A 27,889-nucleotide genomic window follows, 5' to 3' on the forward strand; every position below is an offset into this window, starting at 1 on the left:
ATTATATATTTGAACCCATTAACTATCTCTGCTTCACTACCCTTCCCAGCCTCTGGGAACATCATTCTACCCACTCTCTATTGCTGAGTTTGTTTTGAGTTTTAGCTCCCACAAATGAGTGAAAACACGTGAAGTTCATCTTTCTGTGCCTGGCTTATTTCAGTGAGTGATCCTGAAGTCTCCAGGGATTGTCTGCATGTGACTCACCTGGGGCAGCCTCTGCCAGGCGTCACCCCAGAGCTGAGCACAGAGGGCTGCTCTGCTGATGGCTGGTTCACCCCAGCTGCTCCCTTAGTGAATTGGCACAGCTCTGGGCCCCTCTCTGGACCTGCTCAGAGTAGCCACATTTTAGGCGTGTCTTATGACTTCAGTATCAAGCTTATAATATCAATCTTACTAATACCAACAGAAAGTGGAAAATGAGGTATTATCTGGCAGTCATTAAATTAGTAAGGTCTAATGACAAACATAATACATGATGAAGGGGAGACTGCGGGGAGATGGTGCTTTTGCAAGTTGCTCGTGTCAGGGACAAGAGTCATGGCCCTTGGGAAATCACCATGTTTTCATTACCCAAGACTGGCATCAACCCTTCACCAGATTCTAATTACTGAGAATCTGATAATTACCCGATAAATCCTAGATTAGCCTGAGGAAGGAATGAGCTGTCCACGTAAGAATTGTAGGCCGGGCGTGGTGGCTCACGCCTGTAATCCAAGCACCTTGGAGGCCAAGGTGGGTGGATCACCTGAGGTTGGGAGTTCAAGACCAGCCTGACCAACATGGTGAAACCCCATCTTTAAAAAAAAAAAAAAAAAAAAAAGGAGAGAGATCCAAGATGGCTGATCACTAGCAGCTCAGGATTGTAGCTCCCAGTGAAAGTGCAGAGAACGAGAGGACGCCACACTTTCAGATGAATTCCTGTTGCTCACACACCAGGAGATTCCCAGCGGAGGAGCCCCACGGGTTGCCAGCGCAACTCTTGTGGCCGGTGAGGCGGTTTTGCCAGCACCTCGGAGCAGCGGTTCTTGGTGCAGAGTCAGAAAAGCACCATCAATCTTAACGCCGCTGTTTTGGCCGGCACAGTGGGCTGCTCAGATTCCGGCACTGCGAATCAACAAGTTGGACGTCCACTCAGAAGACCAATTACAAAGACTAATTATAAAGACACAGATGGATAAATCTATAAGGAAGGGAAGAAACCAGCCTAAAAAGGCTGAGAATACACAAGATCAGAATGCCTCTCCTTCTGCAGGGGATCACAGTTCCTCATCAGTAATGGAACAAGGCCTGATGGAGAACCAGTGTGTTCCATTAACAGAAACAGGCTTTAAAAGGTGGATGATAAGAAACTTCTGTGAGTTAAAAGAACTTGTTCTAACCCAATGCAAAGAAACTAGGAACTTTGAAAAAAGGTTTGATGAAATGCTAACGAGAATAGACAATTTAGAGAGGAATATAAGTGAATTGATGGAGCTGAAAAACACAACACGAGAACTTCATGAAGTATGCACAAGTTTTAACAACCAAATTGATCAAGCAGAAGAAAGGATATCAGAGGTCGAAGACCAACTTAATGAAATAAAACGAGAAGACAAGATTAGAGAAAAAAGAATAAAAAGGAATGAGCAAAGTCTCCAAGAAATATGGGACTATGTGAAAAGACCTAATCTACGCTTGATAGGTGTACCTGAATGTGATGAAGAGAATGAATCCAAGCTGGAAAATACATTTCAGGATATTATTCAGAAAAAAAAAATTCTCAACCTAGTAAGGCAGGACAATATTCAACTCCAGGTAATACAGAGAACACCACAAAGATATTCCTCAAGAAGACCAACCTCAAGGCACATAATCGTCAGACTCACCAGGGTTGAAATGAAGGAGAAAATACTAAGGGCAGCCAGAAAGAAAGGTCAGGTTACCCACAAAGGGAAGCCTATCAGACTCACAGCAGATCTCTCAGCAGAAACCCAACAAGCCAGAAGAGAGTGGGGGTCAATATTCAACATCCTTAAAGAAAAGAACTTTCAACCCAGAATTTCACATCCAGCCAAACTAAGCTTCATAAGCGAAGGGAAAATAAAATCTTTTGTGAACAAGCAAGCACTCAGAGATTTCATCACCACCAGGCCTGCTTTACAAGAGCTTCTGAAAGAACCACTACACATAGAAAGGAACAACCAGTATCAGCCTTTCTAAAAAAAACCAAAAAGTAAAGAGCCTCAACATAATGAAGAATTTACATCAACTAATGGGCAAAACAGCCAGCTAACATTAAATGGCAGTATTAAACTCACATATATTGTTATTAATTCTAAATTTAAATCGACTAAATCCCCCAATCCAAAGACACAGACAGACAAATTGGATAAAAAGCCAAAACCCATTGGTATGCTGCATCTAGACCCATCTCACATGCGAGGATACACAAAGACTCGAAACAAAGGGATGGAGAAAGGTTTACCAACCAAATGGAGAGCAAAAATAAATAAATAAACAAAAAGCAGGAGTTGCAATTTTTGCCTCTGATAAAATAGTCTTTAAAGCGACAAAGATCAAAAGAAGCAAAGAAGGACATTACATAATGATAAAAGGATCAATGCAACAAGAAGAGCTAAAGATCCTAAATATATATGCACTCAATACACGAATACCCAGATATATAAGACTTATAAAGATACTTGGACTCCCACACAATAATAGTGGGAGACTTCAACATTAATATTAGACAGATCAATGAGACAGAAAATTAACAACGATATCCAGGACTTGAACTCAGATCTGGAGCAAGTAAACTTAATTAACATTTATAGAACTCTCCACTTTAAATACACAAAATACACACTCTTATCAGTACCACATCACACCTACTTACAGGTTTTTTTTTTGTTTGTTTTTTGTTTTTTTTTTTTTGAGATGGAGTTTCGCTCTTGTTACCCAGGCTGGAGTGCAATGGCGCGATCTCTGCTCACTGCAACCTCCGCCTCCTGGGTTCAAGCAATTCTCCTGCCTCAGCCTCCTGAGTAGCTGGGATTACAGGCACATGCCACCATGCCCAGCTAATTTTTTTGTATCTTTAGTAGAGACGGGGTTTCACCATGTTGACCAGGATGGTCTCGATCTCTCGACCTTGTGATCCACCCGCCTCGGCCTCCCAAAGTGCTGGGATTACAGGCTTGAGCCACCATGCCAGGCCTTAAAGGTTTAAATGAAATATTGGTTGGCTGCTTGTTTGTTATTTTCTTCCCTCATTTTTTTAATGTCTCCATTATTAAGCACAGTTATAGGCATACCCATTTTTAGACTGCATTCTAGCCCAGTCAATAAAGCAACACCCCCGTTCTCTCTCCTTCTTCCTCTTTCTCTTTCTTCCTCTCCTTTATTCTTTATTTTATTATTCTTTCCTTCCTTCCTCTCTCTTTCTTTCTTTCTTTCATTAAAAAAAAAAAAAAAAAAAGGAATTGTAAACATTGGGCGTGGTGGCTCACGCCTGTAATCCCAGCACTTTGGGAGGCTGAGGCAGGTGGATCATGAGGTCAGGAGTTCAAGACCAGCCTGGCCAACATCATGAAACTCCATCTTTACTAAAAATACAAAAATTAACTGAGCATGGTGGTGGATGCCTGTAGTTCCAGCTACTTGGGAGGCTGAGGCAAGAAAATCGCTTGAACCCAGGAGGCGGAGGTTGCAGTAAGCCGAGATTGTGCCACTGCACTTCGGCCTGGTGACAGAGTGAGACTCCGTCTCAAAACAAACAAACAAACAAACAAAAAAGAATTGTAAACATTGTACTCTCACAAATCTCATCTGGGGGAACTTGTTTTAAGGAAAATTTTTTTTTTCAGGGGAAAGTGCGAATGCAGTCCCCCACTACCACAAATTATGCAGTCGAGTTCCCACATTTAGGGAAATTGCAGGGGTCAACACATCCGGAGTGCAATGGATAAGCCTCGGCCTGGAAAACCACCTTCGTGATCATGGTATCTCCCGACAGGTAAGTATAATTAAATAAATTTTTAAAAAGAGGAAACATTGTTAGGCCTAAAAAAGTCAACCACGAACTTATTTATCAAAAATGAACTATTGGGAATTAGCCAGACAGCACCAGAAGAGGAGAAGATCCATGCTTTCTGTGGACCATAACCCGGTCACAGACACGCTGATGAGAGACCAAAGGCAATGGGGAGGATTTATGTGAAAAGTCAAGGGAAAAGGCAGGATGCATGTGTACATATCATATGGTCACAACTCAGCACATGTGCCCAGAGGCATTGGCAGCTGGATTGGGAGATCGGGCCTGAAATTTTCACTGTTACTCTGAGCGGGATTGTGCTGCTGTCACACTGTGTTTCACAAAAGACCCCAAGAGATCACATAGCTGGACTCCATCTCTCTGGTGCTGGGATGGGCACAGCTGGGCTCCAGGGCCTCAGCCTAGGCTGCCCCCACAGGAACATAGGAAAGACAGGGTGGGCCTTGAGCCCACTGCAGCAGGTGCTGGTGCTGGGCCCTTCCTGTCAGAAAATGGAGTAACCTTGGCTCCAGAGGATACCTTGCCTTTTTTAAAGTGCTATTGCTCAGGGCACTGCCCGGATGATGCTATTAATAACACATGCATAACTAATGGACATTGCTTTGCCATCATAGAAGAAGATGACCAGGGAGAAACCACATTAGCTTCAGGGTGTATGAAATATGAAGGATCTGATTTTCAGTGCAAAGTAAGATATAATTTGGGACCCATGAGACAAAGGAGGGGCCACATGAAGGCATGATTTCTCCCCAAGAGAAACATGCCTGATGTACACATTGCTGTATGTTCGCATCAGTAAATGTGTTGGAGGAATGTATACTGTCTAGATTCTGTCCTGTATTCAAATACAGGACAACCTCGTGTGTGCCAGCAGTGACTTCTTGCAGCAAGTGCTCACGGCTCTGCCTAAGGCCCTTTGACATTGTGTACACCTGCCATGTGCTGGGGCTAAAGCTCCCAGGTGTGTCCTCAACCAGTGACAGATGAATGTAGTAGAAAATGTCCCTGTCCTTATTCCTTGGAGGGGACCCTCTTGGGCATGTCTCCACCAGCTTCTGGAGGTCCCTGGGGGCAGGAGTTCCCTTGGATGCACTCTGGTCAGTGTCCTGCCATCCCCTGGCTCATTCCCCACTTCCCTACTGCTGTCATCTGGAGTCATGTCCCCAGTAAACTCTTTGCACTGGGATCCTTGTTTTCAGGATCTGCTTCTGGAGGAAATGGATGACAACACCAGGAACAGAGGACATAGAGAGGCAGCTTCATGGGTGGTGGAGTCTCTGCGTCTGCTGGCCAGGGAGCTGGGAGCAGTGCTGAGAAGTTGCTGGATGGAGCTGTCACTGCATAGGGGCAGGTCCTAGGCTGCTGACTTTCTTTCCTCTCTACGATGGCTGTCTCGAGGGCTTAGGGGTCAGCCTGACCCTGCCCTGGCCCCTTCCTCTCAGCCTCTGTCTTCCCCCACATGAGCCTGGGTGGTTCCCCTGTGAATCAGGCAGGGGTCCACAGAACACAAGAGACAGGTCCCTCCCTGCGGCTGTCTCTAGTAGGTGGCCATGCAGGAGATGTTCCCAACAAGCTGCCCTTATCTGCAGCTCAGCTTTGGTAATAAGGGCCAAGGTCATGGCCCATCCTAGTGATAGTGAGAGCGCAAGGCAGGCCTTCAAGATTCCTATCAGGAGGAAGCAGAAGGTGCGTACCATGCCCCTGGGCCCAGGCGGAAAGGCCTGCTGCTCAAGGCTCCCAGGCACTCTCTCTCCCTTGCGGGGGGTGACTGGTGGGGCAGGCTTCGACAAGGGACAAGAGGGAGAAGGTTGTGGGGGAGGGGGGATGAAGAGCAAAGTGAGCAAAGGAGAGTCTTCCACTATCTGGGGTCTCTGTCAACTGTCAGGCCTTGGAGTGAGCTGTTCTCTCCCTTTGCTTCCTGGAGGAGGGGACTTCTGTGACTGCGTCATTCTACCTTGACTACCCCTCTGTTATCAGGCTGTTAATATTAATTAACAACAGTTGCTAGGGATGACAGAGCAGAGGGTGCCTCTGAGCCCACAGCTGGCCCTTGTCCCAAGAGGGGGTAGGGCAGAGCAGGGGTCTGAGGCTGATCCAGGGAGGGTACGGAGGTTCCGTGGTCAGGCTCAGTTCCTGAAGCCGGAGCCCAGCCAGTGCCTGGTCCCACCTCTGCCTCCATGCGCTGGCACCAACTCCAGCCGAGGCTGAGTTGGGGGCTCATAGCGAGGTGTCTCCCCTAGCTGGCTCAGCTCTCTGGCTTCAGTTGCTTTGGGAAGTGAGTGGAGACCCTAGCACCTTCATGATGAGGCTCATCTTAAAGCAGGGGGCCTGGGACTGGGGCCAAACAGCGGGAACGGGGAGATCCTGGTGGATCATTAACTAGCAGGGCTCAGCCCCATTGGTCCCTAACCCAGTCAGGCCAGGGTTGTCATCATAGGGGAGGAGGCTGCCTTAATGTGTGTTCGGCCCTTGCCTATCCCTGAGGCCTGGCCCAGTTCCGCGCTGCCCGCTTCCTAGACCCGGGATGGCAGAGGCCGGCCTGAGGAGCTGGCTGCTGTGGGCCCTGCTCCTGCACTTGGTGAGTCCCAGGGCCCAGCCTTACCTCCCCTGCAGCTTCCAGTTAGGGACCCTGGGGCCAGCCGTGTACCAGGCGAGGGTTACGGTGACAGCAAGGGCCTCAGGGCTTGTGGGCTGGGCCAGTCTCTGGACACATGAGGAATGCCAGGCCCCACAGAGGAGGGGTGCAGGTGGAGGGTTTCCAGATCACAGGGTTGAATGTATACAGGGGTGGGAGAGGCCAGTGGACTGGCATGCTTCGGGCCCCTCCCGTCGCTGGCCCTGCTGTGGGATCTGGGCCTGCGGTTGAGGAAGGTCTGAGGCAAGGAGGTGCCGGGGTGGCATCACCCAGGGAGGACTGGGCACTCTGGAGGCTGGGAGAAGGTCCAGGGCTGGCACCTCTTAAGTTCCTTACTCTCCGTGTCTGGGAGGTGGGCGATGGTTTTTGGCCTCAAGCAGGTGGCGGTGGTGGTGGTGGTGCTAGGCGGCAGGGGACTCCTGCACAGACTCTCCATGAGGGACCGTGGCCTCTGGATATATGGAGACTCAGGCTGACTTCAACGTGAGCAGAGCCTGGCACCTTGGAGTCACCTTTGCCTCCTTACCCACCCCCGGCCTCTCCAGCATGACCTTCCTAAACTGCAGGTCTATCAGGCCACCCCCAGGAAGGAAGTCCTGCACCATCTAGTCACTCCAACACTGGCTGGCACATGCCTCCAGGAGGCTTCCTACTCCCCACATTGCCTGCTTCCCTGCCCCTGCTCTATGTCCTTCTTACCCCCATGCCCTCCCTGGTGGCCTGCTGCCCAGATGACCCCCAGCTGTGTCGGGGTCCATGAGTGATGTTGTTGTGCTCTGCAGGCCCAGAGCACCTACACACCCATCCGCCAGCCTGGCTACTGCGCCTTCTACGACGAGTGTGGGAAGAACCCAGAGCTGTCTGGAGGCCTCACAACACTCTCCAACGTGTCCTGCCTGTCCAACACGCCAGCCCGCAGCATCACAGGTGATCACCTGACCCTGTTACAGAAAATCTGCCCCCGCCTCTACACTGGCCCCAACACTCAAGCCTGCTGCTCCGCCAAGCAGCTGGTGTCACTGGAAGCAAGTATGTCAATCACCAAGGCCCTCCTCACCCGCTGCCCGGCCTGCTCTGACAATTTCGTGAACCTGCACTGCCACAACACGTGCAGCCCCAACCAGAGCCTCTTCATCAATGTGACCCGAGTGGCCCAGCGAGGGAGTGGACAGCTCCCAGCTGTGGTGGCCTATGAGGCTTTCTACCAGCACAGCTTTGCCGAGCAGACCTACGACTCCTGCAGCCGTGTTCGCATCCCCGCAGCCGCCACGCTGGCTGTGGGTACCATGTGTGGCGTGTATGGCTCTGCCCTTTGCAATGCCCAGCGCTGGCTCGACTTCCAGGGAGATACAGGGAATGGTCTAGCCCCACTGGACATCAACTTCCACCTCCTGGAGCCCGGCCAGGCTGTGGGGAGCGGGATTCAGCCTCTGAATGAGGGGGTTGCACGTTGCAATGAGTCCCAAGGTGACAACGTGGTGGCCTGCTCCTGCCAGGACTGTGCTGCGTCCTGTCCTGCCATAGCCCGTCCCCAGGCCCTGGACTCCACCTTTCGCCTGGGCCGGATGCCGGGCGGGCTGGTCCTCATCATCATCCTCTGCTCTGTCTTCGTTGTGCTCACCATCCTGCTCGTAAGACTTCGTGTGGCCCCCGCCAGAAACAAAAGCAAGATGGAGGACCCCAAGGAAGGCACCAGCCTCTCTGACAAGCTCAGTTTCTCCACCCACACCCTCCTTGGCCAGTTCTTTCAGGGCTGGGGCACGTGGGTGGCTTCGTGGCCTCTGACCATCCTGGTGCTGTCTGTCATGCTGGTGGTGGCCTTGGCAGCAGGCCTGGTCTTTATGGAACTAACTACAGACCCTGTGGAGCTGTGGTCGGCCCCCAACAGCCAGGCCCGACGTGAGAAGGCTTTCCATGACCAGCATTTTGGCCCCTTCTTCCGAACCAACCAGGTGATCCTGACGGCTCCTAACCGGTCCAGCTACAGGTATGACTCCCTGCTGCTGGGGCCGAAGAACTTCAGCGGGATCCTGGACCTGGACTTGCTGCTGGAGCTGCTGGAGCTACAGGAGAGGCTGCGGCACCTCCAGGTGTGGTCGCCCCAGGCACAACGCCACATCTCCCTGCAGGACATCTGCTATGCCCCGCTCAATCCGGACAATGCCAGTCTCTCCGACTGCTGCATCAACAGCCTCCTGCAGTATTTCCAGAGCAATCGCACGCTCCTGCTGCTCACGGCCAACCAGACGCTGAAGGGGGAGACCTCCCAAGTTGACTGGAAGGACCACTTTCTGTACTGTGCCAAGTGAGTCCATGGTGGGGGCCAAGCAGAAGAGTGGGCTGGGGCTGGGCTGCCATGGCCTCCTGGGAATCGGGCCTGGCATACAGTTGGTCCTGAAGGACCAGGGGTAGCTATTCCCACAGCTCTGGCCAGAGGCCATCCGGATGGTTATCTCTGCCCCTTGTCCGGCCGCCACTTCCTTTGGTCAGAGTTCCTGCTCACGGCTGCAGGTTTGTGAGTGGCCGTCGCTGGCCCTTCAACTCCGAATCCACTTTGTCTTTCTGCGGAGCTCCTGACACGTGGGAGCACCCTGCCGTGCTCTTGGTTTGAGTGTGACAGAGGAATCCGACTGGCACAGCTCATGTTCACATTTGCTTTGTTTTGCTTCTTGTGTCCGTGCCAGGCACTGTAAGGCCCCTTGGTAGCCCATGAGATACCATGGTATGCATTGGAAAAGGTGCCCTCTGGCCAGGGGCCGTGGCTGGTCTCAGACACCTGGGCCGGGTGTCCTGGGACAGGCCACAGCCGCACACACTTGTGTTGCTTGGGGTTCAGTCCTTGGCTCTGTCCACTCTGGTGTGCTGCCAACAAGATGCCAACAAGGCTGCTGGGACACGGGGGCCAAGAGCCAAGGGCAGCAGCGGGGCAGTGCCAGTGGAGGCCCGTGAGATTGGACCAGAACTGGGGTCCTCAAAATGAACTTTTAGTCCTCCATACTCCAGAGCAAATGAGAGCGAAAAGGGGCGAATAGCATCTTAGTGTTACTATGAAAACAGTTCTGACCTACGGACCCTGGAAAGGGTTTCCAGGACACACTTTCAGAACCATTGGATTGGAAGAGGGTGCCGATACTTTCTGTCCCCTGCTGCCTGGCTCTGCATCCTGTGGCTGGGCCCCAGGTTTGCGCTGCTTCCCAGAGTGTCTGTGCCAGGAACCCAAGGTCTGTCCCCTGAAAAAGCAGGCATGAGAGGAGTCATTGGTTGCTCTGGGGAGGCATCATGGTCTGACCTCAGACTCACGTCTGATGGCAGCTTTATAATAGTACACTCTGTTTTGACTTTGGATACTCATAAAAACTCATGGGTGGTCCAATTGTCCCCATTTTACAGACAGGACAACCGAGGCTCAGAGGGGTGTGGTATTTGGCTCAGGGTCACACAGCAACCAGCACTTGCTTGCTGAGAGCTGAGAGAGAGGCATAGAGAGCTTTGCACAGGTGTCCCACTGTGTCTTCACAACAACCCGCTTTGGAGAAAGGGTTAAGCTGAAGGACCTACAGACTTGTCTGAGGGCACCAGGCTGGTAAACTGACAACATTGGCTCCTGGGCTCTAGGGCTCCAAATCGGACCTCAATGCCTAGAGGGTTTTTGGGGTCCCCAGGCAGAAGAAGGAGGCCAAGAGGGCAATGTTTGAGATAGCCCATGCCAGACCTCACAGCTCACATCCCAGCTCTTCCACCCTGTGGGACTTTGGGTGTGATACTCAATCCAAAATCAAATGTCAGAGCTGGGACGGTCAGGCTGGTGTGCGGAGACATGACAGGCACAGAGGGACAGGGCCCGGAGCAGCCCCTGCCTGGCACAGAGGAGGCACTCAGGGCAGCTCCAGCTCACTCTGTTGGCGGGTAGTGGGGGAGGAGGTGCTGCAGGAGATCTTGTTGGATGGGAGCCATTTAGGATCCACTGGGCTGGGCTGTCTGCAGCCATCTGCAGCCTGTGTCCCCCACCCTGCCAGCTCACCCTCCGTAGCGCTGTGAGTCTGGGGTGGAAGGGGAAGGGAGGGCCTATAGGGACTGGGCAGGGCCAGGTCCTTCCGTGATTGTCTCCCTCCGTGGTTGTCTCCCTCCAGTGCCCCGCTTACCTTCAAGGATGGCACAACCCTGGCCCTGAGCTGCATGGCTGACTACGGGGCCCCTGTCTTTCCCTTCCTTGCCGTGGGGGGGTACAAAGGTAAGCTGAGTGGGCCCCGAGAGGAGGCCGAGGAAGATGCAGTGCAGGGGCAGGAACCCTAGATGGGAGGGTGGGAGTGGCGCTGGGGGTTCTCGCAGTCTGGGGGTGACCTGGCAGCTGCAGGCTGACCCTGTCCTGCCTCCTCTCTCTGCCATTTCTTTTATCTTCTCGTAGCGTTGCTCAGGTACTCTGGTTTTTCGCCTGGGTCCAAGGGTCTTGCCTTTGGATGAGAGAAGAGTGGTGTAGGGGGTAAGGCCATGAACTCAGATGTGGAAGGAGTAGGGGAGAAAGAGCAAGGGCTGCTGGGAGGGGTGCAGCTAGATAGGGGGAGGGAATATAGGGGTACCGCTGGAGGGGGAGGGAGGCAGGGGTGCAGCAAGAAGCGGCTGAGCATTTCTTATCCCAGGGAAGGACTATTCTGAAGCGGAGGCCTTGATCATGACGTTCTCCCTCAACAATTACCCTGCCGGGGACCCCCGTCTGGCCCAGGCCAAGCTCTGGGAGGAGGCCTTCTTGGAGGAAATGCGAGCCTTCCAGCGTCGGACGGCTGGCACATTCCAGGTCACGTTCATGGCTGAGGTAGGGGCTGAGGGTTCCTGGCTCTGGGGGTGCAACCCAGGTGTCCCCACCCTGGCCCTGGCCCTTCCTAAGTGACCCTGGGCAGTGGCTGCCTGCTCAGAATGGGGTGATTGTGACGGCTGTTTTTGTAGCCTCACCAGGGATTATAAGGGGCCATTAGGCACTGTGACACAGCACGGTTAGTGCCCAGGGACTGAGCTATTGAGAGCCGGCCTGGCTGGAGCAGGTGTGGTCAGTGGGGGCTGGTCGGGTGTGTGTCCACAGCGCTCTCTGGAAGACGAGATCAATCGCACCACAGCCGAGGACCTGCCCATCTTTGCAACCAGCTACATCGTCATTTTCCTGTACATCTCCCTGGCCCTGGGCACCTATTCCAGCTGGAGCCGAGTGATGGTGAGAAGCGGGAGGCACACAGCTAGGTGGGTTAGCTCAGAACCCCGGGCATCGTCAGCAGGCCTTCTACAACTTTCCTAACCAGAGCACCTCAGAACAGCAAAGTGGACACACCAGGTGGCCGCCCCAGAGGGTGATGATACCTCTTGCAGGTGTTCTGTGCTGAAAGGTCAAGAGCAGTTTCATTTTTTTTTCTTTTCTTTTCCTTCTCTTCTCTCTCCCTCCCTCCCACTCCCTCCCTCTCTTTCTCTTTCATTTTTCTCTCTCTGCCTTTCTTTCTTTTTTTTCCCTCTCTCTCTCTCTTTCTTTCTTTCCTCTCTCCCCCTTTCTTTCTTCTCTTTTCTTTCGAGACAGGGTCTTGCTCTGTTGCCCAGGCTGGAGTGCGGTGGCATGACCTTAGCTTGCTGGAACCTCAAACTCCTGGCACAAGTGATCCTCCTGCTTCAGCCTCCCAAGTAGTTGGGACTACAGGCACATGCCGCTGTGCCCAGCTAATTATTTTGTTTTTTATTTTTTGTAGAGACGATGTCTCACTTTGTTACCTAGGCTGGTCTCAAACTCCTGGGCTCAAGCCACCCTTCCTCATTAGCCTCCCAAAGTGTTGAGATTAGAGATGTGAGCCACCACACCTGGCCTAAAAGCAGTTTTCTTTCTGTTAACATGCTGTACCCTCATTTGTCCAAATGCAAAGCTAATATTTAAAATCTCTTGCAATGCGTGCTGGAGGAAGATGAGCCAGGCTCACCTATGCCTTCGGGTTTCATGGACCTGCCCTAGGGAGGATGGCTCTGCAGAGGGACTTTAATGTGAGATGTGAGCTCTTCACCACTGCGGGCAGTATTGGGCACCTGCGGGCACTGAGGGTGCCTGCCTGCTGCTGTGTCTCGCCTAGCTGAGGCTGGTGGGCATACTGGGTAGGTGCTAGGTGGCGAGGGGGCTGAGCCTGGTTGCATTGCAGGTGGACTCCAAGGCTACACTGGGCCTTGGCGGGGTGGCCGTGGTCCTGGGAGCAGTCATGGCTGCCATGGGCTTCTTGTCCTACCTGGGAGTCCGTTCCTCCCTGATCATCCTGCAAGTGGTGCCTTTCCTGGTGCTGTCCATGGGGGCTGATAACATCTTCGTCTTTGTTCTCGAGTACCAGGTAAGAAGGGGGGAGCTCTCCACACCCCACGTCTCCACTCTTCTCCCAACCTCACCTCCTGGCCAGATGGGACTCTGGCGTGAATTTGCTGGGTCTTCCTGTAGACTCTTCCTGTTCATTGACACTCATGTTTATATCGGTAGAAACTAGAGTGTGTTGACATAAATGACGTCATCCTGTCTCTACCATCCGGAATTAGCTTTCTGTTAACCCCTTGCAATGTCTGGTGAAAGCTCACCATGTCGGTACATTACAGCCTCCTCCTGCCTTTATGCTGCTATGCAGCCTAACGTGATAAGGATAAATCAGAGAAAATTTCCCCTCTCCCTGTTGCTGAACAATTAGGGTTCCAACAGTGCTTAGAACAGGGATGCTATAGACATCTCGAATGCACCAAGCATTTCTCCCAGGCAGACCTTGCAAGCAAAACGTTGACTGTGGGGAGTGTGAGGGTCTTTGCTGATTCAGGAAGGTCGGAGCAGCTCCTCAGGCCCAGCTGCAGCTCTGGGCACTTGCCAGCTTCCTACTGGCCTTTGAGGGATGGTGTCCTTGGAGGGCCCCTGGCTCTTATCCCTGCCATTCACACACAGAGGCTGCCCCGGAGGCCTGGGGAGCTGCGAGAGGTCCACATCGGCCGAGCCCTGGGCAGGGTGGCCCCCAGCATGCTGCTGTGCAGCCTCTCTGAGGCCATCTGCTTCTTCCTAGGTGAGCCTGGAAGACCCTCCTCACTCAGCATTAGGCCTGCTGGGTTAGTGCCGGGGCCCAGGAGCTCCCAGAGGGCAATGGGCACAGTGCTGGTCCCCTTCCCCCTGCACCCTGTCAATGCCAGCTTCCACTCTGCCCTTGAAGCCAGGGTACCCTGACAGCCCTCTGCTTCCCCACAGGGGCCCTGACCCCCATGCCAGCTGTGCGGACCTTCGCCCTGACCTCTGGCCTTGCTGTGATTCTTGACTTCCTCCTGCAGATGTCAGCCTTCGTGGCCCTGCTCTCCCTGGACAGCAAGAGGCAGGAGGTAGGGGCAGCTGGGCCAGGACTGAGGCACCTGCCCCTGGGTCCCCACCTTGGCAGAGAGATGGGGTAGCTTTACCACCACAGAGATGGCCCAGAGAATGGGGTGGGGGACAGGGGCAATGTGCCAGGAGGGTAATATTTGGGCCATGTATTCTCCAATTTCCTATAGAAAAATAATTTCATTTTGACAATTTTTGAAATATAATCAAACCTCCTAAAGTACATGAGGTTGAGAAATAAAATACAGTTGACCCTTGAACAATGTGGAGATTAGGGCACCGACTGTCTGAGCAGTTGAAAATCTGCATGTAACTGTTTTTTTTTGTTTTGTTTTTTTTTTTTTTTGAGAGGAAGTTTCACTCTGTCACCCAGGCTGGAGTACAATGGTGTGATCTCAGCTCACTGCAAGCTTTACCTCCCAGGTTCAAGTGATTCTCCTGCCTCAGCCTCCCAAATACTGGGATTACAGGAGCCTGCCAGCATTCCCAGCTAAGTTTTGTATTTTTAGTAGAGATGCAGTTTCACCATGTTGGCCAGGCTGGTCTCGAACTCCTGACCTCGGGTGATCTGCTTGCTTTGGCCTCCTAAAGTGCTGGGATTACAAGCGTATTAATTCCTACTAGCCTACTGCTGGCTGGAGGCCTTAGTGATAAACAGTCGATTAACACATCTTTTGAATGTGCTATGTTTTCTAAACTATATTCTTACAATAAAGGAAGCAAGAACAAAGAAAATGTTAGTAAGAAAATAATAAGGAAGAGAAAAAGAGAAAAACGTATTTACTATTCACAAAGTGAAAGTGGATCATCATGAAGGTCTTTATCCTTGTCGTCTTCATGTTGAGTAGGCTGAGGAAGAGGAGGAAGCGGGGGGTTGGTCTTGCTGTTTCAGGGGTGGCAGAGATGGAAGAAAATGGGGGTTAGTGGCCCCAGGCAGTTCAAGCTCGTGTTGCTCAAGGGTCAACTGTATAAGTGAGAAGTCGACAGGAGTTGATCCGTTGGTTCCCCTGATGGTGTAAAATTTAAAGATATTTTACCAAGATGAAAAAAAAAGCAAAGAAAATAGCACACTGGTATGTCTCCATGAGCGCCACTGGCATGGGCCACCCACAGAAGGTGATAGTCCCAGGGGAAAGGGAGGTGGTCCCTGGGGTTTGGTTTGCTCTGGGACTACCTCGAGGGGCTGCCTCCCACCCCAGGCCTCCCGGTTGGACATCTGCTGCTGCGTCAAGCCCCAGGAGCTGCCCCCGCCTGGCCAGAGAGAGGGGCTTCTGCTCTCGTTCTTCCGAAAGATCTATGCCCCCTTCCTGCTGCACTGGATCACCCGAGGGGTCGTGGTGAGTGGGCCTCGAACCGCGCGAGGGCAGGGGGGCTGGGAGGGGACATCGCCTCAGAGAGAGCAGGCGTGGGGGTGGGAAGGTTGCCTAGGCCCAAGTGCTGATACTTGGAGCTGGCACGTGAGTCTGTTCAACACCAGAATGTTGCCCATGACACCCTGACTGACATCAGTTTGCAGGGAGATTAGGGGTGGCTGTTGGGCAGGGTGGTCTCATGCAGCAGGTCCCTTCCCAGCTGTTGCTGTCGCTCGCCCTGTTCGGAGTGAGTCTCTACTACATGTGCCACATCAGCGTGGGACTAGACCAGGAGCTGGCCCTGCCCAAGGTGAGCCGAGGCCCTTCTCAACCCTTAGGTCTCTGGGATTTGGGGAGGGGCAGTTGCAACCAGCAGAGATGGGTGGGGGGAGTCTCCTGTCAGGCGCTTAGCCAGAGGTGCAGAGTTGCTTACGACTTCAGAGGCATTTCCAGCAGTCCTGGGGAGTGAAGCCACATCCACGTATGAACAGCACAAGAGCCGGGTACCAGCCCCAGGCCACAGTAAGAGAAATGGCCCAGGCATCTGAGGGCTGTCTATGTGAGAAGGCAGGCCACAAGGAATGGCTGCCACTTTGCTGAGTGCCTGCCGTGTCCAGCCCTGTGAATCCTCTGGGCCCAAAGCCAGGGAGGAGAGAGGTTCAGGAGAAGGAAGTCCCCATGTTTGGAGGGGACCTCTAAGGTCGCAAAAGATTTGCAGAGGAAGGTGATGACAGACTCATCAATGGGAGGCTGGAGCGAGCCCAGGTGTGTTTCCTGGGTGTGTGAGCACCTATCGGGGTGGGATAGCAGTGAGATGAGCTGGAGGCCAAGGGCGTGGTGGGAGACAGTGCTGATTGCCTAGCCTGGACCAGTAAGTGTATGGGCTGACAGGCACAATGCATCAGCCAAGGCCAGGGACCCAGCTTATCTGGATGTGTACCCGCGGTGACAGTGGGCTGGTGGCCCAGAGGAAGCAGCCACAGACAGCAGAGTCTGAGACACAGAGTCAGACTGCATGACGAAGCTCTGAAGAGGGAGGGCTTTCATGGGAGGCGGTCGATGGCTAGGACCCATCTGGAGAACTGTGATGGAGGTCTGGGCACAGGCAGGAGTCCCGGCGGAAGCAGCCAGACCCGAGCCCACGGCAGGGCTGAGCAGGGTAGACGTGTTAGGCGGTACTGGCCTGGGGTCCTGGAAGCCAGGTGAGGGAGGACAAGAGCAGATGGCTGCAGTCTGTACTTTGGGTGACCCTGTGGAGGGAGAGCAGGTGGGAAGCCAGCGAGGGTCACAGAATGACCCTGCCACCTTCGGAAGCCCTGAGGGCTATGTCACGCGGCTGAGGTGAAGAGAGTCTCTAGTGCCTCAAGAGCAAGAAGGAAGGAGGCGATGGGTTGCCAGACCCTGCTGAGGTTTTATGTTGATGCCTTTTAGTTTTCTGCCGGGGACATTTGTTTCTTACTGCTTTTAAAAATTTTATCGTTTTTTCCCGGTTTTTTTTTTTTTTTTTAATTACCATTGTAACCATTTTTTAGTGTACAGTTCAGTGATATTAAGCACACTCATGCTATTCAACAATCACCACCAAAACTCTTTCCTTTTTGCAAAATCGAAATTTTACCAATAACCCGTGACTCCCCATTCTCCCTCCCCTCAGCCCCTGACACAACCACATTACCTTCTTTTTTTTATTTTTTATTTTTGAGAGGGAGTCTCACTCTGTCACCCAGGCTGAAGTACAATGGCATGGTCTTGGCTGATTGCAACCTCTGCCTCCCAGGTTCAAGTGATTCTCCTGCCTCAGCCTCCCAGGTAGCTGGTGTGTGCCACCAAACCTGGCTAATTTTTCTATTTTTAGTAGAGCTGGGGTTTTGCCATATTGGTGAGGCTGGTCTTGAACTCCTGGCCTCATGATCTGCCTGCCTCAGCCTCCCAAAGTGTTGGGATTACAGATGTGAGCCACCGTACCTGGCCCATTTACTTTCTGTTCTCTGAGTCTGACCACTCTAGGCATCTCATAAAAGTGAACTTATATACAATATTTGTCTTTTTGTGACTGGCTTGTTTCATGTAGAATGATGTCTTCAAGGTTCATCCATGTTATGGCATGTGTCAGAATTTCCTTCCTTTTTGAGGCTGAATAATATTCCATTGTACTATCAACTCATTTGTTACTGGGTTGTTTCCACCTTTTGGCTATTGTGAATAATGCTCTATAAACATGAATGTTCAAGTCTCTGCTTTCAATTCTTTTGGGTACATGCCCAGAAGTCAAATTGCTGGATCATATGGTAATTCTATTTTTTTTTTTTTTTCTTTCTGAGATGGAATCTCGCTGTGTCCCAGGCTGGAGTGCAGTGGCACAGTCTTGGCTCACTGCAACCTCCACCTCCCGGGTTCAAGTGATTCTCCTGCCTCAGTCTCCTGAGCAGCTGGGATTACAGGCACATGCCACCAGGCCCAGCTAATTTTTGTATTTTTAGTAGAGATGGGGTTTCACCATGTTGGCCAGGATGGTCTCGATCTCCTGACCTTGTGATCTGCCGTACTTGGCCTCCCAAAGTGCTGGAATTACCGGTGTCAGCCACCGTGCCTTGCTTTATTTAAAATTTTAAGGAACCTTTATACTGCTTTCCACAATTGCACCATTTTAAATTCCCACCAGCAGTGCACAAGGGCTCTCCAACATTCGTTATTTTCTTCTTCTTGTTTTTAATAGTCATCTTAGTGGCCATGAAGTGGTATCTCAATGGTTTTGATTTGCATGTCTCTAATGATTAGTGATGCTGAGCAGCCTTTCATTTGCTTGTTGGCAATTTATATATTGGGGAAATGTCTATTCAAGTCCTTTGCCCATTTTTGGATTAGACTGTTTTTTGTTGTTGAGTTTTAAGAATTCACTCTATATTTTGGATACTAATCCCTTATTGGACATGTGATTTGCAAATATTTTCTTCCTTTCTATGGATTGCCTTTTTACTCTGTTGAGAGTGCCCTTTAATGCACAATTTAAAATATTCATGAAGTTCAATTTATTTATTTTTTCTTTTGCTGCTTGTGCCTTTGGGTCACATCCAAGAAATCACTGCCAGCGTCAATGTTGTCGTGTTTTCTCTTAAGTTTCTTCTAAGAGTTTTATAGCTTCGTGTCTTACATTTAGGTCTTTGATCCATTTTGAGTTGATTTTTGTATATGGTGTTAGTTAAGGTGCCAACTGCATTCTTTGGTACGTGGATATCCAGCTTCCTTAGCGCCATTTGTCAAAAAGTCTGTCTTTTTCCCATTGAATGAGTTTTGGCACTCTTGTTAAGAAATCATTTGACCATATATGTGACGGCTTATATCTGAGCTCTCTATTTGTTCCATTGGTCCATGTGTCAGTACTTATGCCAATGCCATACTGTTTTGATTACTGTAGCTTTCTGATAAATTTTGAAATCAGGAAGTATGAGTCTTACAACTTTGTTATTTTCTGTGAAGACCATTTTGGTTATTTGGGTTCCATTGAGATTCTATATGAATTTTAGGGTGAATTTTTCTATTTCTTCAAAAAATGCCATTGGGATTATGATACAGATTGTACTGAATCTGTAGATTGCTTTGGTAGTATTGACATCTTAACAATATTGTCTTCCAATCAATGAACACAGGATGTCTTTCCACTCATTTATGTCTTGTTTAATTTCTTTCAGCAATATTTTGTAGTTTTCAGTGTTCAAGTCTTAAATTTTTTTTGGTGAAGGCAATTTCTAAGTATCTTATTCTTTTTGATGCAACTGTAAATAGAAATGTTTTTTAATTTTTCTTTTCACATTATTCTTTGTTGTTATTTAGTAATGCAATTGATTTTCATATGCTGATTTTGTATCCTGCAACTTTGCTGAATTTGTGAGTTTTTTTTTTCATTTATTTCATCCAACCCAAAACATCATGAATTTGTTATTTGTTAGTTCTAACAGTTTTTCTTTATTATATTATTGTTATTTTAAGATGGGGTTTCACCATTATGGCCAGGCTGGTCTTGAACTCCTGACCTCAGGTGATCCACCCACCTCGGCCTCCGAAAGTGCTAGGATTACAGGCGTGAGCCACCGCGCCCAGCCTAGTTCTAACAGTTTTTTAAAGTAGAGTCTTTTTTTTTTTTTTTGAGACGGAGTTTCGCTCTTGTTACCCAGGCTGGAGTGCAATGGCGCGATCTCGGCTCACTGCAACCACCTCCGCCTCCTGGGTTCAGGCAATTCTTCTGCCTCAGCCTCCTGAGTAGCTGGGATTACAGGCACGCACCACCACGCCCAGCTAATTTTTTGTATTTTTAGTAGAGACAGGGTTTCACCATGTTGACCAGGATGGTCTCGATCTCTTGACCTCGTGATCCACCCGCCTCGGCCTCCCAAAGTGCTGGGATTATGGCTTGAGCCACCATGCCCGGCCTAAAGTAGAGTCTTTATATTGTACTTTAGATAATTTTACTTCCTTTCCAATTTGGATGCCTTTAATATCTTCTTTTTGTCTAATTTCTCTGACTAGAATTTTCAATACTATGTTGAAGAGAAGAGGTGAAAGTGGGCATCCTTGTCTTCTTCCTGATCTTAGAGAAAAAGGTTTCAGTCTTTCATCATTGAGTATTACATTTCCTGTGAGTTTTCATATATGGCCTTTAACATTTTGAGGAAGATCCTTGTATTCTTAGTATTCTGAATGTTTTTATTATGAAAGGATGTTGGATTTTTGTTAAATGGGTTCCAGGAATAAAGCCCAGTGGTCACGGTGTATCATCCTTTTAATATGCTGTTGAAGTCAGTTTGGTGGTATTTGGTTGAGGACTTTTGCATCAGTGTTTTTTTTGTTTTTTGTTTTTTGTTTTGTTTTGTTTTGTTTTGTTTTTAAAATCAATGTTTTTAAAGGATTTTGGTCTGTGTTTTTCATTTTCTTGTAGTGTCTTTGGCTTGGTATTAGGGCAATGCCGGCCTCATAGAATAAGTTAGGAAGTGTTCTTTCCTTTTCTTTTTCTTTTTTTTTGGAAGTTTGAGAAGGACTGATGTTAATTCTTCTTTAAACATTTGGTAGAATTCACAAGTGAAGCCACTGAGTTCAGGGTTTTTCTATGTTGGGATTGGTTTTAACGAATGATTCAATCTCTTTATTAGTTATGGGTCTATTCAGATTTTTTATTTCTTCATGACTCAGTCTTGGTAGGTTTTGTGTTTCTAGGAATTTGTCTGTGTCCATTTCATCTAATTTATATAACTTTAGGTATGCAATTGTACATAGTACTTTCTTCTTTGTTTTTATACTATTATTATTTTTTATAGAGGCTGGATCTTGCTCTGTCACTGGGCTGGAGTGCAGTGGCACAATTAGAGCTCATTGCAGCCTCAACTTACTGGCTCAAATGATCCTCCCACCTCAGCCTCCCAAGTAGCTGGGCCTATAGGCATGTGCCACCATACCTAGCTATTTTTTTTTTTTTTTTTAAATGAGGGGTTTCACCATGTTGGTCAGGCTGGTCTTGAACTCCTGACCTCAGGTGATCCACCCGCCTTGGCCTCCAAAGTGCTTGGATTACAGTCGGGAGCCACTACATCCGGCCTTTTCTTTTTTTTTTTTTTAAGTAGAGATGAGGTCTTGCTATATTGCTCAGGCTGGTCTCAGGCTCCTGGCCTTTAGCAATCCTTCTGCCTCAGTCTTGCAAAGAGCTGGGATTACAGGTATAAGCCACTATACCCAGTCCTATAGTATTTTCTTTCTTTCTTTTTTTTTTTTTTTTTTGAGACGGAGTTTTGCTCTTGTTACCCAGGCTGGAGTGCAATGGTGCGGTCTCCGCTCACCGCAACCTCCGCCTCCTGGGTTCAGGCAATTCTCCTGCCTCAGCCTCCTGAGTAGCTGGGATTACAGGCACATGCCACCATGCCCAGCTAATTTTTTGTATTTTTTTTAGTAGAGACGGGGTTTCACCATGTTGACCAGGATGGTCTCGATCTCTTGACCTCGTGATCCACCTGCCTCGGCCTCCCAAAGTGCTGGGATTACAGGCGTGAGCCACCGCGCCCAGCCGGTATTTTCTTATAATCCTTTTTATTTCTGTAGAATCAGTATGAATGTCCTCACTTTCAATTCTGATTTTAATAATTTGAGTCTTTTTTTCTCCATTAGCTAATCTACCTAAAGAGTTGTCGATTTGGATTTTCTCTATTCCTTATTCTCTGTTTTTGTTGTTTCGAGCTGGAGTTTCACTCTTTTTGCCCAGGCTGGAGTGCAATGCGTGCAATCTTGGCTCACTACAACCTCTGCCTCCCAGGTTCAAGCGATTCTCCTACCTCAGCCTCCTGAGTAGCTGGGATTATAGACATGTGCCACCATGTCTGGCTAATTTTGTATTTTTAGTAGAGATGGGTTTTCTCCATGTTGGTCAGACTGGTCTTGAACTCAGATGATCCACCTGCCTCGGCATCCCAAAGTGTTGGGATTACAGGCGTGAGCCACCACATCCGGCTTGTTTAATGTCTTTTTATTTAAACCTACAGGATTCCTTTTAGCATTTCTTTCAGGGCAGGTCTAGTGGTAACTAACTCCTTCAGCTTTTGTTGATCTGAGAATGTCTTAATTTCTCCCTCATTTTTATTTTTTAAAATTTTTAATTTTTTTTCGAGATGGAGTTTCACTCTTGTTGTCCAGGCTAAAGTGCAATGGTGCGATCTCAGCTCATTGCAACCTCCGCCTCCCAGGTTCGAGCAATTCTTCTGCCTCAGCCTCCTGAGTAGCTGAGATTACAGGTGCATGCCACCATGTTTGGCTAATTTTTGTATTTTTAATAGAGACGGGGTTTTATCATGTTGGCCAGGCTGGTCATCAGCCCCTGACCTCAGGGGATCTGCCCATCTTGGCCTCCCAAAGTGCTGCAATTACAGTCATGACCACCATGTCTGGCCCATTTTTATTTTTTTATTAAAAAATTATTTTGAAATGAGGTCTCACTGTGTTATCCAGGCTGGCCTTGTACTTTTGGGCTCAAGTGATCCTCCTCTCTCAGCCTCCCAAAGTATTCGGATTATAGGAATAATCACCTCATCTGGCTTCTCCCTCATTTTTATTTTTATTTTTTTGAGATGTAGTCTCACTCTGTCACCCAGACTTAAGTGAAGTGGTGTGATCTTAGCTCACTGCAACCTCTACCTCCTGAGTTCAAGAGATTCTATTACCTCCGCTTCCCCAGCAGCTGGGATTACAGGTGCACGCCTCCACACCTGGCTAATTTTTGTATTTTTAGCAGAGACAGGATCTCACCATGTTAGTCAAACTGGTCTCAAACTCCTGGCCCCAAATGATCCAACTGCCTCCGCCTTCCAAAGTGCTGGTACTATAGGCATGAGCTACCATGCCTGGCCTTCTCCTTCTTTTTTTTTTTTTTTTTTTTTTTTTTGAGACAGAGTCTTGCTCTGTCACCAGGCTGGAGGGCAGTGGCACAATCTCAGCTCACTGCAACCTCTGCCTCCCGTGTTCAAGCGATTCTTCCACCTCAGCCTCCTGAGTAGCTGGGAGCACAGGTGCATGCCACCATGCCTGGCTAATTTTTGTATTTTTAGTAGAGACAGGATTTCACCATGTTGGCCAGGATGGTCTCGACCTCTTGACCTTGTGATCTGCCCACCTCAGCCCCCCAAAGTCTCCCTCATTTTTAAGTGACAGTCTTGCTGGAAGTCGAATTCTTGATTGACAATTGTTTATTCTTCAGCACTTTTTTTTTTTTTTTTTGAGACAGAGTCTCACTGTGTCGCCCAGGCTGGAGTGCAGTGGTGTGATCTCAGATCACTGCAACCTCTGCCTCCCAGGTTCAAGTGATTCAGCCTCCTGAGTAGCTGGGACCACAGGTATGTGCCACCACACCCAGCTAATTTTTGTATTTTCAGTAGAGATGAGGTTTTGCCATGTTGGTCAGGTTGGTCTTGAACTCTTGACCTCAGGTGATCCACCCACCTCAGCCTCTTAAAGTGCTGGGATTACAGGTGTGAGCCGCCATTCCCAGCATTCTTCAGCGGTTTCCATTTACAAACCCACTGCCATCTGGGCTTCAAGGTTTCTGATGAGAAATATGCTGATAATCTTTTTGAGGATCCCTTGTATATGCCAACTCACTTCTCTCTCTCTCTTTTTCAATACATTCTCTTTTAGAAAAACTTTAATTTTAATTTTAATTTTTTAGAGACAGGGTCTTGCTATGTTGCCTACAATGCACTCAAAATTCTAGGCTCAAGTGATCCTCCCACCTCAGCCTGTTGAGGAGCTGGGACTACAGGCATATGCCACCATGCCTGGTTTGTCTTTGGTTTTTGACAGTTAAATTATAATATCCTTTGATGTGGGTTTCTTTAGTTTATCCTACTGGAGTTTGTTGAGTTTCTTGAATGTTTATATTCAAGTCTTTGATCAAATTTGGGGAGTTTGGGCCATAATTTTTTCAAATAATCTCTCTTCCCCTTTCTCTTTCCTTCTAGAATTCTTACAATGCATATTTTGGTCTATTTGATGATGGCGATGTCTCATAGGCCCCTTCGGGGAGCCTTTCTGTTCATCAGACTCAATAATTTCAATGGTCTTATCTTCAGTTTGCTAACACTTTCGTCTGACTGCTTTTGAATCCCTCTAGCGAATTTTTCATTTAAGTTGCTGTGCTTTGTAAACCCAGAGTTTTTGCTCCTTTTTATGCTTCCTCCTTATTGATATTTCCATTTTGTTAATAAATAATTTCCTTGACTTGTTTTCTTTTAGCACTTTGAGCAACTTTAAGGCTATTGTGTTATTTTTTATTATTATTTATTTAGTTTTTGAGTCAGGGTCTTGCTCTGTCACCCAGGCTGGAGTGCAGTGGTGTGTTCTTGGCTCACTGCAACCTCTGCCTCCTGGTGTCAAGCCCTAGCCACCTAAATAGCTGGGATTACAGGTGTCTGCCACCAATTCTGGCTAATTTTTGTATTTTTAGCAGAGACAGGGGTTTCACCATATTGGCCAGGCTGGTCTTGAACTCCTGGCCTCTTGTGATCTGCCTGCCTTGGCCTTCTAAAGTTCTGGGATTACAGGCATGAGCCATTGCACCCAGCTGCAACAATTGTTTTGAAGTCTGTCAAGTAAGTCTGCTGTCTAGTCTTCCCAGGAACAGTTTCTGTTGGTTAATATTTTCCCTTTGGATGGGCCATGTTTTTCTTTTTCTTGTATGTTTCGTGATTGTTTTTGGTTGAAAAATGGATATTTGATTCTTGTAATGTAGTAACTCTGTAGATCAGATTCTCCTTCTGAGATGCTACTGTGCTAAAAGCTGAGATTGCCTGATATTAACTACAATCTACTGTCCAAGCCTTATCTTGGAAGCTTCTAGCCCTCTAGAGACTCCAGAGTTGCAAAACAGTTACATCAGGGCTGGCATGGTGGCTCATGCCTGTAATCCCAGCACTTTGGGAGGCTGAGGCAGGTGGATTGCTTGAGGTCAGGAGTTTGAGACCAGCCTGGCCAACACTGTGAAACCCCATCTCTATTAAAACTACAAAAATCAGCCAGGAGTGGTGGCAGGTGCCTGTAATCCCAGCTACTCGGGAGGCTGAGATGCGAGAATCGCTTGAACCCAGGAGGCAGAGGTTGCGGTGAGCCGAGATCACACCACTACACTCCAGCCTGGGAGATTCTGTCTGAAAAAAAAAAAAATACAAAAAAAGTTATACCAGATAAATTGTGGTCTAGGTCAGGAGAGACACTTCCTACTCTGCCATTTTCCCTAATTTCACTCTGAGCCTTGTGTTGTAAAAGAAGCGAACAGACCATGAGGATGCCTGGTGCATGGCTCTGAGGGTATACACCCTGATACTTACATGTGCACACAAATATGGGCTGTCATCACAGGCCAGCTTGTTAGACTGCGGCTGTGCCAAACTGGGGGTGATAGGAAGGGGTACAATTATGTGTATGTGGATGTTTGGGCGTCATTTGTGTGTTCATGTGAGGTGATATGTGTTGCTCTGTGCTGTACCCCCATAAATGTACTTCTGTTTGTACCCATGATTATACCTATTCTGTGAACCTTGGAGTATGTTCATCTGTGGGTACACCTAGAACTATGATCTGGAGGAATTGCACAATCCGCATACATCTTGAGGGTACACCTGAGTGTGTCTGTGCATGTCCTTCTTTATACGTACCTTGTGTGTGACCTCTAAGCACACACCGCTCTGTGTATATTTTGTGTACGTATGTGCATGTACCTCTGTTTACCTCTAAGCATGTTCCTGAGTGTATACCTCTGAGTGTCCCACTGAGCACATGCCTTTGAGTGTGTAACTGCATGTGTATCTCTGAACATGGTCCTCTGTGTGTTCCGCTGATCATGGACCTCTAAGCATGTGTCTTTTACCGTGTACCTCTGTGTGTGCCTTTGAGAGTGTGAGCTGGAGTGAGCCCTTTAGGGGTGTGCATGGCAAACCGAAGCTCACTGACTCTCCGCCACTTCCAGGACTCCTACCTGCTTGACTATTTCCTCTTTCTGAACCGCTACTTTGAGGCGGGGGCCCCGGTGTACTTTGTTACCACCTCGGGCTACAACTTCTCCAGCAAGGCTGGCATGAATGCCATCTGCTCCAGTGCTGGCTGCAACAACTTCTCCCTCACCCAGAAGATCCAATATGCCACCGAGTTCCCTGAGCAGTGAGTGCCTGGTCCACCCCGCCCCCAGCCTGCTCCCTGCTCGAGTCCCCCAGTCCTCTCCACTCTCCTCTTCTTGCCTATTCTACTCCTGTCCTGCTGCCCTGCTGCCCTGCCGCCGTATGGCTGGGGATGGCTGCGTGGGTGTTGGCCACGGGAAGGACCCACCACCCTGCCCAGCTGGCTTTGTCACCCTTTCTCCCACCTGTCCCTCAGGTCCTACCTGGCCATCCCCGCCTCCTCCTGGGTGGATGACTTCATTGACTGGCTGACGCCATCCTCCTGCTGCCGCCTTTACATAGCTGGCCCCAATATGAACAAGTTCTGCCCCTCGACTGTCAGTGAGTGTGGGGCCAGAGGGGCTCACTGCCTACCACAGCTCGGGCAAACTGAGGCAACAGAAAGGAAAGGGCTGGCGAGGCTCTCTCAACCCCTTCCACCCGTCCTGCGGGGTCCATCGGGGGCATGGGTGCAGGGCCTCAGGGACAGGCGCTCTACCAGGAGCACCTGTGTGTGGGTGTCTGTGCTGGCCCTCGGGCATCATGCACATATGCTGCTGTGCGCTGTGTCCCCTCTTTCAGAGCACATGGCGCTCTAGGATGGCAAGGCAGTGGAGAGTCAGGAGTGGAGAGCTGAGGTTGGCACATGGCCCTGCCATCCTAAGCAGTGGCATTTGTAGGTGGAGAGGCTGTTGTGGGGCCTGTTTTTCTGCCCAAACTTCCTTCCCCTCTTTGCCTGTAGGTGCCCACAGTTGCTATAGCCAGGAGAACTTCTCCCACAAATTACAAATGCAAATCCCCCTAGAAGTGACTCATTGAGGCTGGCGTGCCCAGGACCTTTGATGGGACTAGGGGAAGGAGGGGCACAGAGTAGGGGCTGCCAGCCCTGGGTGCCACTGCCCAGACCGCTGCTTTCTCTGCAGACTCCCTGAACTGCTTAAAGAACTGCATGAGCATCACGATGGGCTCTGTGAGGCCCTCGGTGGAGCAGTTCCATAAGTATCTTCCCTGGTTCCTGAACGATCGGCCCAATATCAAATGTCCCAAAGGGTAAGCTTGGGAGGGCCTTCTGCTGGGGCGGACAGGTGTGTGGGACCCAAGATGGGGGTGAATATAGAGAGGCAGGAGGAGGCTATCAGGGGCCTCTCGAGGGTTGCTGTGGGCTGGGCAGATGAAAGGAGCTTTGTCCCTGGCTCAGCTTTTGCCCTGACCTTCTCGCAGTGGCCTGGGAGCATACAGCACCTCTGTGAACTTAACTTCAGATGGCCAGGTTTTAGGTAAGCATGGCCTTGCCTGGAGGGGAGGACATAAATCGGTGGCTCTGGAGGGCCCCCGAGGACCCCAGGGAACAGCCCCTCACATATTCTCTCCCTCCTTTGTCAGGGGCTTCTAACTGCCCTGGCCCTGTCAGCAGGGGTCTCGTTTCCCAACTCCGCATCCTCAGACTTCACTCCTTCTCTCACTCCCAAGTCCACGGTCAGCATTAAATATGTGGAATTCATTCAGCAGTTGATCCCATACTTGGGAGTCCTCCACACCCTGGCTAAGCACCCTTCTTACCAGCACAAATTACACCCTAAGGGCAGCTGGCTAAATGAATTAGGGTGCTTGGCACAGCACAGTCCTAGTAGCCATAAAAAGTAACAACAGGCAGCCAGGCACGGTGGCTCACGCCTGTAATCCCAGCACTTTGGGAGGAGGAGGAGGGCAGATCACCTGAGGTTGGGAGTTCGGGACCAGCATGACCAGCATGGAGAAAACCCATCTCTACTAAAAAAAAAAAAAAAAAAAAAAAAAAAAAAAAAAAAAAAAAAAAAATTAGCTGGGCGTGGT

The 27,889-nt window shown here is 49.5% G+C and overlaps 2 protein-coding genes and 1 non-coding gene across 6 annotated transcripts in view; 1 reads left to right on the forward strand and 2 right to left on the reverse strand.

Moving 5' to 3' along the window:
* Positions 1-27,889, reverse strand: part of OGDH (oxoglutarate dehydrogenase) — a 471,568-nt gene that overhangs the window by 145,177 nt on the left and 298,502 nt on the right. The gene's annotated exons all lie outside the window — the stretch shown is intronic.
* LOC120360946 (U1 spliceosomal RNA) lies at positions 3,846-4,005 on the reverse strand. The gene has a single exon (XR_005577328.1). It is a non-coding gene; the product is annotated as a U1 spliceosomal RNA (small nuclear RNA).
* NPC1L1 (NPC1 like intracellular cholesterol transporter 1) overlaps positions 5,875-27,889 on the forward strand; it is a 33,048-nt gene continuing 11,033 nt past the window's right edge. For 2 of the 4 annotated variants that reach the window (XM_074379743.1, XM_074379742.1), the window contains exons 1-14: positions 5,875-6,614; positions 7,454-8,976; positions 10,802-10,902; positions 11,309-11,481; positions 11,746-11,874; positions 12,833-13,015; positions 13,606-13,720; positions 13,900-14,027; positions 15,225-15,362; positions 15,598-15,687; positions 25,870-26,060; positions 26,274-26,398; positions 26,980-27,106; positions 27,278-27,333. In XM_074379743.1, coding sequence (XP_074235844.1) covers positions 6,561-6,614; positions 7,454-8,976; positions 10,802-10,902; positions 11,309-11,481; positions 11,746-11,874; positions 12,833-13,015; positions 13,606-13,720; positions 13,900-14,027; positions 15,225-15,362; positions 15,598-15,687; positions 25,870-26,060; positions 26,274-26,398; positions 26,980-27,106; positions 27,278-27,333 — 3,133 coding nt within the window. In that variant the 5' untranslated portion in view covers positions 5,875-6,560. Of the gene's footprint in view, positions 6,615-7,453; positions 8,977-10,801; positions 10,903-11,308; positions 11,482-11,745; positions 11,875-12,832; positions 13,016-13,605; positions 13,721-13,899; positions 14,028-15,224; positions 15,363-15,597; positions 15,688-25,869; positions 26,061-26,273; positions 26,399-26,979; positions 27,107-27,277; positions 27,334-27,889 lie in introns of those variants that run through there. The other 2 variants (XM_074379741.1, XM_039462030.2) reach the window with 2 other exon arrangements.

Source organism: Saimiri boliviensis, chromosome 10, assembly GCF_048565385.1.
Source record: "Saimiri boliviensis isolate mSaiBol1 chromosome 10, mSaiBol1.pri, whole genome shotgun sequence".
Lineage (NCBI taxonomy): Eukaryota > Metazoa > Chordata > Mammalia > Primates > Cebidae > Saimiri > Saimiri boliviensis.